General features: G+C 43.0%; 1 protein-coding gene across 6 annotated transcripts in view; it reads right to left on the bottom strand.

The window, feature by feature from the left end:
- RAB11FIP3 (RAB11 family interacting protein 3) overlaps window positions 1–17,950 on the bottom strand; it is a 170,427-nt gene that overhangs the window by 47,577 nt on the left and 104,900 nt on the right. The window contains exon 1 of one of the 6 annotated variants that reach the window (XM_084641590.1): window positions 11,155–11,375. The exons of the other annotated variants lie outside the window; for them this stretch is intronic. Coding sequence (XP_084497716.1) covers window positions 11,155–11,211 — 57 coding nt within the window. The 5' untranslated portion in view covers window positions 11,212–11,375. Of the gene's footprint in view, window positions 1–11,154; window positions 11,376–17,950 lie in introns of those variants that run through there. 6 annotated transcript variants of the gene reach the window in all.

Below are 17,950 nucleotides of genomic sequence, written 5' to 3'. Positions count from 1 at the left end.
ATTTCTTTCTGTTGTGCAAAATCAGCATCAACTCTTGGGTAATTTATCGCAAGTGACTAAGACACACACACACAAAGTCATTTGCTGACTAACATTTTTCAATCCAGCTTCTACCTTTGAAAACTGTGCAGCCTTTGTTGTAAGGAATAACGTATGAATCCACCCGCAGTTTCTCACACTGTTGGGCGCCTCTAATAACACGTAAGACTAAGTTATACTGCAAGGAACGTATACGAAAGCACCTACTTAGTGTGCAATACTCTAAGGACAGAAAGCTCTATGCCAGCAGCGTGAGACAGGGAAAGGGTATGTTAAAATGCAAGAGCCATTGTCTTGAGTATAAGGGAAGGACTTTTACCTTGTGAAAGCAGGTAAAGTTCATCAGTTCAGTCCATTCACTTACTTTCCACACATTGGCTCTATGAGATCATAACCAATTCAAACAAAACATTGTTTTGTTCATTAGTCGGCAGGTCGCTTAGCCCCATCGCCATTTGAGCTATACACTTTCTGTTTGTACGCTAGGTCCACTGAGGTTGCAGCCACAAGAAAACAGGAAGCGCTTAAACACTGAGCTAGAGTGGTCTTGTGGTTAGAATTTTTTGTGGGGAGGGTTGTGGGTTCAGTCCTTGAGGGGGCCATTTAGGGATCTGGGGCAAAAATTGGGGATTGGCCCTGCTTTGAGCAGGGGGTTGGACTAGATGATCTCCTGAGGTCCCTTCCAACCCTGATATTCTATGATTCTAAGGCCTCACATAGCAAAGATGTGCTCAGCTTTATGCTTGTGAGTAGACCCACTGACTCTCCAATAATTCTCTCCAAAACACACTCCTAATGTCAAAGTTAAGCATGTATGTAAATCCTTACAGGACCAGAGCCAAAGTCACCAAGATGATGAGATCAGGTAGGCCAGTTTAATGCTACTCAAGCGGCGGTGAGATACTTCGCCAACTAGCTAGATAACAAGGGAAAGAGGCTTTCACTAACCTTAAAATTAAACACTTTAAAAAACACACTCATAGGCATAAAGTATGTGCTTTAGTATGTTAGTATGTTGCTGGATTGGGACCTTACTTCCTATAAGTGATGGGCAGAATCTTAACGAGGCCCCAGGAGTATGGGTAGAATGAGGACAGAGGAGATTGGAGGTCAGCCCTGGGAAAAGTAGAAGCTCAGTGCTCACTGCAGCATGGCCTCGGATGTTTGCTGAGAGATACGTTAGCACAGTACGTTGGAGAGAATTATTTGCACTCCCCTACTACAATACCAATAGGAAAGCAACTATGTCTGCGTCTACTATTGAAATACGAGAAGGAGGAATGGTAGAAGAACTGGATGAATTTTTAGTGCTAACACAAATTAAGCCAACTGCTAGCACAGACTGGACTTCCATTTTAAAAAAAAAAGGAGGTTTTTGTGGTAGCTGTGTTGGTCATGAGCTGGTCACATTTCACCGTTGGACAGAATATTTCCAATAATACAGACTTCCTCAGCGCTCTTTTGTGGTGACAGTATTTAGAACAAGCCAGCCTCTTGGTTTATGAGGCCAACAAACTTCTGTTTCAGATTGGAACTGCTCTGCTACACAGGAAATAAGAAACCTGATACAAGAGAAAGTTCCAACAGGCAATATGAGGGCATGTCAACACTATGTCCACAGCTGCCAATGTTTGTCTATAGATCCAATTGCAAATTTCAGTGGAATATATTTTTATCTGTGTTTTCCCACTAGGTTAAAAGAACGTCTTTCAATAATACTATTTACAGCTTTCGGTTATGAAGTCCAAAACAAACTCTCCATCTCTTTTTCAAGAAAGACAACTTCCCAATAACGCCCCCCAGTCTTTTAAAAGAGTTTTAAAGCACATAAGTACTATGCTCGAAAACAGCATTACAAGCGTAAAAAAATTAACCCCCCGCAAATCCTTAAAAACAAATATTTCATTAAAAAAATAAATGCAGTTACGGTCACTAGCCTATCACATCATCTAGAAAACCCAAACACAAAACAGTTAAGAACATGGCAATCTTACTCTGCCCACAGGATAAACATTTCTGATCCAGTATAAAGAAACATTTCATTACAACAGTTCAAGGACATGTAACTATGTGGAAAGTTTGAAAGAGCAATCAGATGTTTTTGAAATAGAAGTAGTCGAAGTGGTAGACAAGACAAAATTTTGATTTGGAACTCAGTCTCATAAAAATTTCTTCACATTTTGCAGAAGACACTCTCTTTTGCTTTCAAAGCATGACAATTTTCAGGCCAAACCAATTTTCCAGACAAAAGCAGTAAGAAGACTAAAACAGGACTTTATAATGGAAATGTAATTGCAACTTTAGAGACATTGTCATCTGTCTGTAGTTAACACAATAAAACACCCCATGTCCATGATAACCGGACAAGCAAAAGCACATAGAACTCTGATCCCTTAAGAAAAGAAATGGGAACCATCAATCAATCACTTCAAAATAAACAACAGACTTACTCCTACTGGATGATTTTGTAGCCTTTGTTATCATATAGGTATAGAGACATCCCTGCTAAGAAGGAATGTTACTGAAATAAAGGGAGAAGTCTATGCATATTCTTGTAATATTTTAAATAAAAGTTCGGAAAAACTTCACACACACACACACACCCCTACCTCACTCATCACTTCACATCCAATTTGAATACACTGGCTGCTGTTGAAAAGTCAGCTTTTTAGCACAAAGTTGCAAATGTTAACTATTGACATCTGAGACACTTATCAGTTCCCCCTGCAATCTAAGACATATTTTAACTGTAATCTCTGTTTGTAAATGTTCACTTTTTAATATCCATGCAATACAAAACAGATATATAAAAATAAATTCTACCCCTAAGGAATCTCCCATGCTGTTATTTGCTTTATGTATAAGGTAAAAAGCTTCTTTTTATTGAAATTATATGTTAAATCTCTCATTAATGGAAGGAAGGGAGGCCTGAACATTCCTAATTTTTGCACATCATGTGACAGGCTCTGGTATGCTTTGGAAGTTACTATATAATGAAAGATTTTTTTATTTATGTTCTGATTAAGCTCTGAACACACTTCTTGGCATTAGAAACAGAAGGCTATCAATTTTTTCTAACAGTGATTCTGACTAATGCTTAGATTCCTGTTCTATATAGCACTATGCATATGGTTTACTTTTATTATTTATAGCAGAGATCCCCAATCTGTGGTATGTGCCCCCTATGGGGGGCACAGAGGAATGTTCCGGGGGGGTAGAGGGGCGCAGCCGGGGCCTGGACCAGCCCCCTGGGGTCAGAAAGGGAGCGCCACTCTGCTCTGTTCTTGGCCCTGACCACCAGCCCCGCACCCAAGGATTTGCTCCGCTCTCAGTCCCGTGTGCAGAGATCCATCCACTCCTGGCTGCTGGCCCCACATCCGGGCTCCTGGCTCCCGGCCCCGCACCCAGGGATCCACTCTCTGCCGCAGCTGCTGGCCCCACGTCCAGGGCCCTGACTGCTGGCCTTGGCTCCCAGCAGAGGTTGTGCTCCCACCTCAATCCCCTTGCCCCTGTCTGTGTCCCCCCTCCCAGAGCCACAGCCCCACTCCTGGCCGGGTGGAGACAGGGGTAAGAGGGCAGTGCAAGGTAAAAAGTTTGGGGACCACTGATGTATAGTCTCAAAAGATTCCTGCCACTGGCTTCTCTGTATATTTGAAACAAACCTTCTCTGATACGTAATCTCTACCTAATTATGCAAAACCTTGCTTTGGTGGGCATATATTAGGTTTTCCTTTAATCTAATTTGTATGTAATCTCAAAAGTAAAAAATATACACACACCCTGAGGACTGGCAACACCTGCTGGCCTGACAAGCCAAGGACTATAAAGGCTGGGAGGGAGCCAGAAGGCCGGGGGGCAGCAAGGAAGAAGTCAGTCAAGGAGGGAGCTGGAGGCCTCCTAGCTGAAGGCTGACTCTGCCTGTAAAGCTTGTATATAGATAGACACTGGTGGTGGGACAACTTCACATAAATAAAGACACGGGTGTTGGACAACCCTGAAACCTCTCTGAGTCTTATTGGGGAGAGCAAGTGGGGCTCAGGAAGAGGGGTAGGTCATGAACCCTGTTACACACACACACGTTTCAACTGCTTGATAATCCAAGTGTTCCTTAGGAGCAGCAGTGTGCAGGACCGTGTTTTACATTTCACTGCACAGATTAAATATTAAACCTCAAGACAAAATGCGGGGAAGACAGGCTTATATGTTATACCCAGTTCTCCCTTTCCAAAAGCAAGGACTAAAACTGTTACAAAGTTGAAATGCAAGATTTTGCCAGGATATATTTTAACTTAGCCCAAAGTTCCTTTTACAGCTGCATTTAAACAGCTGTCTACAGCAACTATATAAAACCATTTGCGGGCTCCCTCTAACAAAGATTGCTCTTATATTAACAGGCAAGATGTAAGCACATTTTCAAAGAAATCCCTGATACAACATGGCATGTAAGATCTGCTCTTAATGCTTGATAAGGGATCATACAGACAAGTAGATGAGATCGCTGTAATCTTATTCCATGTACAGAATGCAAATGGATTATTTGAATATTTTACCTCCATTTAAGTAAATAAAATACATTAATAAAAAGTTGAGTAAGTTTTTATCAAGTAAGAAAGTTTAATTGAAATTCCCATTTCCTTTCTTAAACACATCCTGAGTTACTGTAGGTAAGCTTCAGGGCTAAAAAGCAATACAAGGAGGGTTAAAAAAATACAAGAAGGGTTTAAAAAAGCAGTAAAATCTTATATATGCTAAGTGAATAATTAGCATCTCCTTTGAAATGAGCCTTACACAATTAAACAAGCTTTCTTCAGGCCATGAGAAAGGCATTCTTGGTGGTAGCAATATATATTTTCATGCCTTCAAGTATGGGATAGTTAAACCCGTGGTGCTGTGGATCAGATGGAATAATGCACCCACCAACACAGGCTATAAGGGAGAGTAGTCATACAAATCATCAAATGTATTGTTCTGCTTCCACTATCAGAGTCCAGGCCTACCAGTTGCTACAGAACAGCATTAATAGGAAGAGTTCTCTCTGTATTAGCCTTCCATTCCTGCTACAACCCCATATTTTGGGACAAACTCAGTCCTAATACGAAGCATCAGTAGAGTACATGGGCACGGGAGTTCCACAGAGACCAAAAGGAGGTATTCCCTTGTCCCAGGCTGCAGAACAACAGCTCCCACTGACAGCAGCATCTGAGCAACTGTTAAGACTCTGGCAGTAGTCTCCACTTTTGCTGTGCTCCTGCTCCGGGAGGCGGGGCGGGCGGGGGGGGGGGGGGAGAGTGCAGAAGGCCAGGAACACACGGCTGTTCCTCAGATGTGTGCCTTCTATGCCCCACTTCAGGAGAGGAGGAGCTCCTGGTAGCTGCACTTTATGGCACTCACTGAATCCAGGCCAGACACTGAATGGGCACAAAGTCTGAACCTTTGACCATTCCTACACTAAGGGAATTCTGCAGTGTTGCATTCCCAAGGAATTCATCTGTTGTGTAAAACAGGGGTAGGCAACCTATGGCATGTGTGCCAAAGGCAGCATGCGAGCTGATTTTCAGTAGCACTCACGCTGCCCAGGTCCTGGCCACCGGTCCGGGGGACTCTGCATTTTAATTTAATTTTAAATGAACCTTCTTAAACATTTTAAAAACCTTATTTACTTTACATGTAACAATAGTTTAGTTATATATTATTATATATATTATAAACTTATAGAAGACCACCTTATAAAAACATTAAAATGCATTACTGGCACACGAAACCTTAAATTAGAGTAAATAAATGAATATTCGGCACACCAATTCTGAAAGGTTGCTGACCCCTGATGTAAAAGTATCAAACACTGTCCTTAGATGTAGCAATACCTCACACTTTTCATCTGTGGATCTCAAAGCATGTCACACACATTAACTGATTCCACCTCCCATCATCCCTGGCAGGTAGGGACTGTATGTACAATGTATGTCTTCTCCTTTCATGGAAGGAGTCTCAGCTTTGGCTTTTAGAATCATAGAATATTAGGGTTGGAAGAGACCTCAGGAAGTCATCTAGTCCAATCCCCTGCTCAAAGCAGGACCAACACCAACTAAAGCATCCCAGCCAAGGCTTTGTCAAGCTGGGCCTTAAAAACCTTTAAGGATGGAGATTCCACCACCTCCCTAGGTAACCCATTCCAGTGCTTCACCACCCTCCTAGTGAAATAGTGTTTCCTAATATCCAATCTAGGCCTCCCTCACTGCAACTTGAGACCATCGCTTCTTGTTCTGTCATCTACCACCACTGAGAACAGCCGAGCTCCATCTTCTTTGGACTCCCCCCTTCAGGTAGTTGAAGGCTGCTATCAAATCCCCCCTCACTCTTCTCTTCTGCAGACTAAATAACCCCAGTTCCCTCAGCCTCTCCTCGTAAGTCATGTGCCCCAGCCTCCTAATCACTTTCGTTGACCTCTGCTGGACTCTCTCTAATTTGTCCACATCCTTTCTGTAGTGGGGGGACCAAAACTGGACGCAATACTCCAGATGTGGCCTCACCAGTGCCGAATAGAGAGGAATAATCACTTCCCTCGATCTGCTGGCAATGCTCCTACTAATGCAGCCCAATATGCCGTTAGCCTTCTTGGCAACAAGGTCACACTGTTGACTCATATCCAGCTTCTCGTCCACTGTAATCCCCAGGTTCCTTTCTGCAGAACTGCTGCTTAGCCAGTCGGTCCCCAGCCTGTAGCGGTGCATGAGATTCTTCCTTCCTAAGTGCAGGACCCTGCACTTGTCCTTGTTGAACCTCAGATTTCTTTTGGCCCAATCCTCCAATTTGTCTAGGTCACTCTGGACCCTATCCCTACCCTCCCTCGTATCTACCTCTCCTCTCAGCTTACTGTCGTCTGCGAATTTGCTGAGGGAGCAATTCATCCCATCATCCAGATCATTAAAATCATTTACTTGCTAAATCCTTCAGTGTTTATAAAAAGGTCAAGAAAAAAAAAAAGTCCTCAGCTCTGCCCCAGGTGCTTTCGACAGTCCTCTCTGGCAAGGAAAGGCCTTACAATTTTGGCAATTAATTCCACTATCTGCCACTTTTTTTTTTTTTAAACCTGTGGCATGCCTGTTGTATTCTATACAACATATATTGCTGTTAAAATTCCTGTATGGTCTGTATCCGAGAGCTGCTCTACTTTTCCCCATGTTGCCATGTTTACACATTTCATGGTCAAATTATCTCCTAGTCAAAGGCTTTAAAATCTTTTGGTCCCTGCAGTTTGAGCGCTGCTCGTGGTAGAGAATTCTGTACATATAGTACACGGCAATGGCTGCACAGCTGCATTTCTCTGCTTATCTGGAGTGCCATCACGCAGGCTTTCAGGGTCTGGAAATCAGGCCATTGAGTGTCCTGCTGCATGAAGGACGTAATGGAGGAAACGCGTGACACAAATGCAGTAATATACCCACGGAGATAGGATAAAACAATGGGACAATTTAGAACAAGTTGATAATAAATATTCCATCTGTTTTGTTTTGTTTTTTTTGGGTCAAAAAGATAGCGGAGATGCAGCCATGCACCAGTTCCACTGAAAAATGGGCTGCAATATATTAGTAGTTACATATTCACATCAAGGAAAGAGGAGACCCCCTGAAAATCCAACTCTACGAGTTACTGTAAACGGTGGTGGGAGGTGACCCAGTGGATCCAGTGGAAAGAAAAAAGATTCAAAAATTGGATTGATATTTGAATTTGGAAGGGAGAGTACAAAGGTTTCTGACTGACCTGTATTCAGAACATGTATTTTATTTATGGAGGCAGCATCCTTGGGTGGACTGAGCACAGACACAAGAACACCAGAATTCTTATTCCATCTCTGCTGACACATTGTGACTTGCCAGAGGTAACACAAAGGGACAAAAGTTTTCAAAAAAGTAGTCTCAAGTTTTGCATGCTCAACTTGTGACATTTATGGCCTAGTTTTCAGAGGTGCTGAGCACCTAAAACTCGAAAGGCAAGGGGAGCTGCAAGTCCTCATTACTTCTGAAAATAATTGGGTCCTAGCCATCTCAACCTGGGCACTGAAATACTGAGGTACCCAAAAATCAGAGGAGAACTTTTAAAAACTGGGCTTTAGCCTATAATCCAAAAGGGTATGGACATATGGTGAGGATTAGGTAATGTTTGGAAAGTACCTTTAATGCCATGAAGTACAAAGAATCCTTATTTTAAAAACTGTCTTCTATTCTGTAGTTCTAGATAATGTACCCAAGTGTACTCAAGCTGTTGCAAAGCCCCCAACTAATTCATATCCTGGAGAAGAGCAATTTGTATTTCTCATGCCAGAAAGATCACACATTCACACAGGTGTGGCCCAGTGATGTGGGAAGGGACCCTAATCCAATGAAAAAAATAAAACTCTGCTATGTCTACCCCTTGGAATGCCACACAGCCTCTGGAAGCTTGCAGATCTCTTGTTTGGTTTCTTTTTTCGGGTGGGGTGGGGAGGGATAGATTACTGTGCAGATCTGCGCTCCCAAAATTGTGTCCATCAGTCAAGAGAAGAGCGTAACTGGAAGACAGCTGGTGTACCCCAAGATTCAGAGCGAGTGAATTTTACCTACTGCAAAAATTCTAGGCCAGGGGTCGGCAACCTTCGGCACGTGGCCCATCAACGTAATCTGCTGGCAGGCTGTGAGACATTTTGTTAACGTTGACCGTCCGCAGACACGGCCCCCCTGCAGCTCCCAGTGGCCGTGGTTTGCCATTCCCAGCCAATGGGAGCTGCGGGAAGTGGTGCGGGCCACAGGGACGTGCTGGCTGCCACTTCCCACAACTCCCATTGGCCGGGAACGGCGAACCATGACCACTGGGAGTTTCGGGGGGCCGTGCCTGTGGACAGTCAATGTAAACAAAATGTCTTGCAGCCTGCCAGCGGATTACCCTGATCGACCATGTGCTGAAGGTTGCTAACCTCTGTTTTAGGCCATACTACATAGTCGCATTCTGCAATGGATAAAAGACAGGGCAAAGAGTGGGGTGAAGGAAGAAACCCCACCTCAGAAAACCAAAACCAAGTAAAATGGTCTATAGCAAAATCTGCTAGACTGGTCTAATGCAGGAGGAAAGATCGCTTATGGTTAAGTCATGAGCCTGGGTGCTATTTTCATATCTGCCATGTACTTCCTGTGTGACCTGGGTTAGTCATTTGCTCTTTCTGTGCTTTACTTTCCCCATCTGTAAAATGGAGAGAATGTTTTTGTTGAAAATGTAAATTCACTGATGCCTGTAAAGCATTTTAAGTTCTTCACATAGCAGGAGGTACAGTAGTGTAAAATAGCACTAATGTTATTAACAGCAGTAATCAGAGGAAACATATTCCCAGCAAGTGCCATTTTATTACTGTGCAGTCATTCCTGCCCCACCCCCGAAAAATATGGGAACTCAATAAAAAGCTATCTGTATTGGGTAACCAGGGATGGCTCACTTGACCATTACCTGTTCTGTTTATTCCCTTTGGAGCACTTGGCATTGGCCACTGTCAGGAGACAGGATACTGGGCTAGATGGACCTTTGGTCTGACCCAGTATGGCCGTTCTTATGTATTTTAAAATCCAGACTTGAAAAGCTATTGTCCCTGACCACAGAAACTAGGAACTATGAAAATCTTTGTTTTCCTAGTAAACTGCGTATTTTTAGATTAATGCCTGTATTGATTACACAGTGAAAACAATGGGAGGCCATTTGAGATCAGCCGTCCCTTTGCTAGCTGTACAGTCACACAAAATACCTGCCAAGGGTATTTCCAGTTTCATACCGATCTCCATTCTGATGGATCTCCATTGCTGGCTAACAAGAAGAACCAACAAAGCCCATTTAGTTAGGTGGCACAAACAGAGAAGACACTTCTTTCTGGAGTAAAGGCCCACCAACTGTACAAAAACCTCCATAGCAAAACCAAAACCAAAAGACAGAGTCAAGCAGAAGCGACAACACCACAAACATTCTCTTTGTATTGAGGAAACAAACATCCATTTCCTCTCTCTGCACACTACCTATGATACCTTAATAGTGGAATCAAGGCTTCAGGGGTGTTTCAGACAACGCTGGGTGAATCCGAAGCCAGCTACGCAGGCTCCAGTGCCACAATGCCTGGTGCGGACCAACAGCCTTTTCTGAACTCAACACTTGTTCTCCTGTGCTCGTTCCCTTCCCATCAGGTATAGCACAGCAGGTCAGGGAAGGTGACACACAATCACTGACCTGGCAGCAGAGGATCCAAATCAAATGGCTTTGGAGGGACCCCTAGATATCTCCTTACGCCGGCTGTGAGTTCTCTACCACCACAGCTTGCTTGTCCACAACAGGTGAACGGTGCTCTACAGCGTAATACTAACGAGTGCTGCTAAAAATTAAACAACTTTCAAAACTATGACCCTGTTAAAAAAGAGAACACCTGAAAAACAGTTTGCATGTGGTATGATCTTCCAGTGCCAATGTGCAAATATATGCTTTGAGACAGAAAACTATTAAATCGTTTAGCATTTCCGTACAGCTGGTCACCACCTGTAGGACTCTGAGCTCTCAGGTGTGGTAATACCTGATTGTTTCTATGTATTTGGGCAACATCCAGTTTTTTGTAGGAACCTGCGATTCTCCACCTGGGATGTTGACAATTACCCACCTTGCAGGGTACAGCCTTTACAAGTTACAACACTTTTCGAAAGTTCATAGATTCTAGCTTTTTAAACCGGACTTCATTACGGACATATACAGAAGTGTTTTAAGTTAGGCAGGATTCGTACCATATTTATCCAGTGAATATTTAAACAAAGGACTCTCCTAAAAACAATTACCAATATCTCACAGAAGCTGTCTTCAGTGCTGCAGAACAACCAGCAAGCCATAATTCTTCCTGAAAGAACTTCCCCACCATAAACAGGAACGCAGTGGAGACAACTACAGACACCTTTCGAAAATCTGCAGACACACATGCACACAGAGCACCATGGATGGCAGGGAGAAGAGATACTTTCTAACAAAATTTGATATTCCAGTGGATTTGATGAAAATCAATCAGAACTCGCAGCAGGGTAAAGACTGAACTTCTCTTCATTGCAGTGTCATTAAACTTCTTACCTGTAGCACTGTGGCGTTCCAGATTGGATTGAAATTTTGATCTCCGTGAACTAACATGGCTTTCTGTCTTTCCAGCTTTGCAATTTGGTTAGTTCCTCCTTTGAGTTAAACGCTGGGCCCTCAGGTGAGCACATATCGCTGCCTCTCTAAAGGAAAATTCACCTCCAGCTACACATTGTTAACTCCCAGCTATTTCTGACAGGGAGGAGGGAAGCAAAGTTCAGGAAGTATTTGTGCTGGTTTTAACAGACTAACCTCAGGTCTCTAAACAGAGTTCCTTTTGTTCTTGACCTACCAACCTCTCTGATAACAAATGTGTGAGCTAATGCATTTTTCCCTGCCATTTTACAGATTCATGTGACTTTCAAAAATTATTCCCTTCCTTCCCACTTAAAAAAAAGCCACTAAACAAAGACTTGATTCAAGGTGCGCACAATTTCTCTTTCTTCCCAGCACATGACATTCCATATTGAGATTTTGTTTTTGTATTGAAAGGAAGAGCACATCTGCCTCACTCACTGTTTAAAGCACTCTACAATTGATCTGGGGCACATCCATTCCCAGACTACTTCTCTCTCTCTCTCACACACACGCGCGACTAGGAATATTACTTTGCTATAAAGGACACAGAACTGAAAAAAAAAATTAGACACAAATACCTTTCCTAGGCCTATAAATAATAAGGGGAATGAGGCTTGTAGAAAAGGAGTACTTGTGGCACCTTAGAGACTAACCAATTTATTTGAGCATAAGCTTTCGTGAGCTACAGCTCACTTCATCAAGCGAGCTGTAGCTCACGAAAGCTTATGCTCAAATAAATTGGTTAGCCTCTAAGGTGCCACAAGTACTCCTTTTCTTTTTGTGAATACAGACTAACATGGCTGCTACTCTGAAACCTGTCATTATGAAGTGTGTAACTTTTGGCAAAAGTTCATTTATTTGGGTTGATAATTACCATAAGCTGTTAATAAAGAACCAAAATGTCATGACAAACAAAAGTAAATGGGTTTATGCAGCCCTAATGACATGACTTATTTCTCATTTCTCTAGATGGTCTTCTCAGATGGTCAGGGAACATCATGATCATCTAATCTGACCTTCTGCACATTGCAGGACCCAGAACCTCACCCATTCACTCATGTAATAGACCCCTAACCTCTGGCTGAGTTACTGAAGTCCTCAAAGCATGATTTAAAGACCTCAAGTTAGAGAATCCACCATTTACTCTAGTTTAAACCAGCCAAGTGACCCGGGCCCCATGCTGCAAGGGAAAGCGACAGATATAAGGGATGTTTCTTACATCACCTGTCACACCTAATAATTTTTTAAAGAGTTAAAACAAAAAAATTCCCCTCTATTGAAATTTTTCTTTATACCCTCCTAACAAGGAAGGGCAGCACAAGACGCAACAAAGCTCATTATGCTACGTGGGAAGTGCTTAGGTACTGTTTCTCCAGGTTTTCTAGAGCCCTCATTATTGAAACACGTTAAGGCCCCTTGATCTCAGATCAGGATCTCTCTGAAAATATAAGGTTTGAGGATGCAGAATTCCCAAACTTGAAGTTCCTCTTTTTAAACCATCTCTTGACGTTTCCCTTGGCTTTCTGGCTTCAAATGAACCCACTGCCGTACCCCTCCACGCTGAGGGCTATGGTATTCTGCAGCTATTTGTCATCAGGACTTCAGGAGGGAAGGTGTTAGGTATATTTCAAAGGAACACGTTGTAATTTTTAAAAGCTACATGTGTAAGTGTTCTTTTACATTAAATTGTGAGCAACTTGAGGATGGGAGAACCACACCCCCTCCATACAATGCTTGGCACACCACAGTGGTCAATACTAATAATGACAGAAATAGTATTTAGCCTTCTTAATCACACAAGTGCTCCATGCCTCTGGTAGCACACATCCATTTATTTTTAATATCTTTAATACTGAAGAACAGATTGTTTGTATCGCCAGAGGTGAGGTGAATGAAAGCTTGGTTGACTTGGATAAGAACAACCTACAAGCCATAATTCTTCCTAAAGAACTCCCCCACACAAACAGGAACACAGTGGAGAGAACTACAAAGACACCTTTTCAAAAATCTGCAGACTGGTGCCTCGCTGCCCTTTGTGCCTTTGAAAATTTCTCTAATGTGCAAGGTCTTCAGAGCAGCCACATTCAAAAACATTCATGGCCAGATTTGATTTTGGCCCTCGGAGAACAAACACACACACACACTCCACTCTACTAAGCAAGCACCAAAAGGGAAGTGTTTAAACTAAATCATAGAACCTAGGTTTAGAAGTGACCACAAGGGTCACCACCTGCCAAGATGCGGGATTTATTGTGTCTAAATGTTCCTCCTTCCATCCAAAGTGAAGCTTACCCAGTTTTCACACATTCGGGGTTACATTTATTTATAAAAAACATCTCCAATTGTCACAATGGCATTCACCCTCGTACAGAAATAGAATTCTCTACTGGACTCTCTTCATATGTTTATTCACCTCCTGGACCTTCTTCCAGGAACCTCTTCACAAAGGCTCTACCCAAGAACAAAAAAAAAATCTCAGTCGTGGGTTACCCAGAGCTTTGCTGGAAATGGGAGGGATGATGAGATCCCTTCTATGACATTTTTACTCCTGGCACTCTCAGTGCTCTCTCTGAAGTGACAGGGAAATCCCGAGTTTTTCCTCTAACTCGGCTGCCACCAGAAATGATTCTGCCTTTTGCATCCACTACCACTGCTTTGCTCATCAAAAATGCCATCAGCTCTTGAAGGTCCAACCTCTGTGGAAGTGGCCACTCCCTTAAACAAGATGCTTGACCCACCCAGAGTTGCAGCCTTGTTGATGCTAACTACTCCCAGTGTCATTGGTTTGTTCAAGGTGGTGCACTGGGTCCCAGCTTTTCTAGTTTCCCATCCATTGTATTCAGAGTTGAAGATAATAATTCCATCTCATTTCCTAAAGTCTGAAGTTTGTTTTCTAAACTCTTTGCATCCTGTTTTGCTCCAGATAAGACACTGACAAACTCCCAGACCAAGGGCTCTTTGGCAGGCAGCAAAACAGTCCTGCTGCACTGTCATCTATGAAAAAGAAGCACATATTTTTAAAAGCCACTATTTTCCTTTATTTCCCCTCCTTCCCTTTTCTTTAAGGAATATCAGCATCTACGTTGGGCAATTTTGTAACAAACAAAACGAAAAATCTATATTACCCATTCAAACTGATTTAAGGATCCAAACAAAGGGCTCGCACCAATGTAACAATTAAATTTAGAAACTGGATTTAGTTAAGGCAGTACAATTTCTATGTCTACGCTAGCCTTTATGAACATGAGACACCTAAGTAAGTATGATTTACTGGATTTCACCATTACTGTCTTTATATAGTGACAAAGGTACATGAAGATGGCATACAGGACTTTGGCATTATCGAGAGAGCTAGTCACTTGGCTGGTCACTACACAAAAAAGTATCATTCAGAAGCCTCCAGCCACCCAGGAGATTCCAAATTCAGCAATTATTTATACTACAAAAAAATTAAATAGGAATTTACATTTCCTTCAGTTAGAACAAGACAGGCTTCTGTTCACTCTGCTGGGATGAAAAGAGAGGTTCTTTTATAGATGATATTTGTTTTCCATCAGGAATCTTTGTTTTTAACTCTTTTTGCAGAGATACAGAATCACTGTTGCTACCAGATAAAAGGAAGCATTTATACACCTTCAGAGGAATAATACAAATATTCTAGGAAACCATGTATCTACAGTATAAATCCACAGTGTAAAAACAACAACATATTTCAGGGGGTGGTGGGAGTAAACTGAACAATAAACTAAACAAAAATCCTTCGTTAAACTGGAATTCAGATTATAAATATATGGAATATACTTCAGGTGGGAAATTGTACAATGTAGTTTTGTTTTTTTGGCTTTTTTAAATCCACAAGATTTCCTGAAAACCAGGAAATTGAAAAGTGGAAACTGTACAACACTGCCTCACTGGGGCATCACTTGGGTTCACCGCCTATTGGGCCCAAACCCTGGAGCCTTCAGTGCTCCTGCTTCATGCCATCAGCTCCCTGCAGTGAGTCCACCTGAGGTAGACACCTGCGGGAGACTTCCACACCCAAAGGGAACAATACACACCAACTTCCTTGATCTGGAGTGACTCTCAGCCAGTACTGTAAAAGCAGGAGGGTTTATTAGATGTCTGGAACACAGCGTAGAAAGTCCTTAGTTACCATAAAGAACAGAACGTTTAAAAACAGTAACCATGAAACCAATTAAAATTCTATCAGTTACATGTTTAAATGTTTACATGGGGAACTACAGGTGTGGGGGAGGGAAGGGAGTGCTGCCAGCCCTGCGGCACGCCCAGAGATCCCCGCTGCTGCCAGCCCCATGGCATGCCCGGGGGTCTCAGCTGCCACATGGTATCCCAGCACACACGGGGATCCCCGCTGCTGCAGGGAAGCACCCCAGGTGCATGGGCCCAGCAGCCCGGCAGGATCCCGGGAGGAGTTTAACCATTAACAGAAACCAATAAGTATCAAGCTTGTTGGTTAACCGGTTAACTGATTGAACTCTTATATCCCCAGTTATAACATAGTCCATTTGGGTTAGTCCCTAGCCCTCTGACCCCTCCTTAAGCCCAGTCCAGAATCTTCTCTCCTGCCTCCAGCAGCCCACACTTAACAACCCCACCTGGACACTCCCCAGCCCTTTGCTCCCCAGTTGATCATACCCAGTTGGCTTCCTAAGGAGGGTGGGCTATCCATGGTCATTTGTTGCTAGGTGCCAAATGTCCGGACAATTGAAGTGGCCATTGTCTTCTAGGAGTCTCCATGGGCATAGGGCCTGGGCAGCTAACTTTTTTATCAGAAAGTATCCAAGTGTCACAGCTGGTTGACAGCTAGCTGTCAATGGCTATGTCTAGACTTGGATTTTCAGACCCTAACAAGTGCAGCTCCATCAGGTAATTCCAGCAGAAGCTGGGGTGTAGATAAGGCTCAGACAACTTTATGGACATGTCACAATTTGTTCAGAGCAAGGTTAGAGGACATGGTAGTGAAGAAAACCCAGAGCCCTCCTAAGTTTTATCTATGCTATACCTTCCTCTTGTCTCACCATTGGTCAAAAAGCATAAAATAGACAAGGCCTTATGTGCATGTCTACACGACACACACACACAACCAATGGCAGCAAGTCTCAGATTTCAGGTCAACTGACTCTGACTTGCGCTATGGGCTAAAAATAGAAAGGATAGATGCTGCTGCTCGGGCTGGAGCCAGGCTGTGAAACATGGCAAGAAGGGTGGGTCTCAGAGCCCACCTCCAGCCAGAGTGCTGTGCCCTGTAAGCTGTGAGCATGTGCGTGCTCACAGAGATCCTAAACCCTGCACACACGGCGAAACATCGTGCATACAAAAATTTGCACAGAAGCACAACAATTTGCACAGAAGAATTTTTTTGTGCACACGGCCTGTCAAAAATTAGAGGGAACATTGAGCCAGAGTGGGAGCATTTTTTTTATTCGTTTTAGCCCCCGTAGCATTAGCCTGAGCCAGCTGACCTGGGCTCTGGGATTTGTGGCTCAAGGTAGTTTTTTGGTAGTGTAGACATACGTATACCGGCATTTCACCCAAGGACACCTTGAGTATTGTTCACCTTAGTTTACTAAGTAGATTGTAGATAGCCTAGCTTCACAGGTAAAGAAGATGTAAGATGATGGATAACAAAATGGCCACTGCTGTTGTAAAAAGCGGTTGTAAAATGAGGGCGTTTGGACGGGTCTGGGTGTATTTAAAGTGCAGTACTTTGCACTGTTCTAGCTCCTTCCATGGCAAGAGAGCAACATGTTTAAAAACATCAATTTATCCTCGCCAGAGGAGTGGTGTTTCTCCTTCATAGATCAGGAAAATTCAAAGTACAGAATAAAGAATACGACGACACTGCAATAAAAGACACGTGGCATGACTTTGGCTGGCCCAGGTCAGTGGGCTTGGGCTGTGGGGTTATAATAAAGTTGCACTGAAGATGTCTGGGGCCTGGGCTAGAGTTGGGCTCTGAGACCGCACAATGGGGCAGGGTCTCAGAGACACTCTCCAACCCAAGCCCAAAATGTCTACATTGCTATTTTTAGCCCCACAACCTCAGCGCCACTAGCCTGAGTCAGCTGACGTAGGCTCCGATGGTGCTGTGGATTTTTAATTGCAGTTTAGACATACCCTAAGTGGGTTTCCTAAAGTCTATGGTAGAGACAGGATTAGACCCAGATCTGACTTCTAGTTCTGTGCCTTAAAGTAAGGAAAAGATTTCCAAAAAAATAGATACATTCAAAAAGGATCAAAGTTGAATCTGAAAGCCAAAAGATAATTCAGGATAACACCTCTTTGAAAAAGGGGGTCTTACAACACCAACTCCTTCATGTAGCTATATACTCCAATTTTAAAGTGTTAAAACAAACCCACCCTGCTGCCAACACCAATAGTATTTAGATGACAGGTAAGCCTGCAGTTAGAAGAGACTACATCTCAGAGAAAATGTCTGCCCTGGCAGAATTCCTAGATACAGATCTGAACAGCTTCTGTGATCAGATTTCATTATTTTTAAAGCAAATTCCTCTACATGATGTAGACATTGCTTGTAACATCAGCCTTCATGTATAGAACATTTCTCACAGTGCGGGTGATAACTACGGCAGGTCTTTCAAATCTTCACCTCGCTGGCAGGAAATGACTTACTGGAATCATTCAAAAAGTGCAGAGCTAAGCACTGATCAGGAAGAGAGAGAGAGAGACTGTC

This window comes from Lepidochelys olivacea (genome assembly GCF_965140295.1).
Source record: "Lepidochelys olivacea isolate rLepOli2 genome assembly, chromosome: 10".
In the NCBI taxonomy this organism is placed as follows: domain Eukaryota; kingdom Metazoa; phylum Chordata; order Testudines; family Cheloniidae; genus Lepidochelys; species Lepidochelys olivacea.
This window is presented reverse-complemented; position numbering and strand designations above follow the sequence as displayed.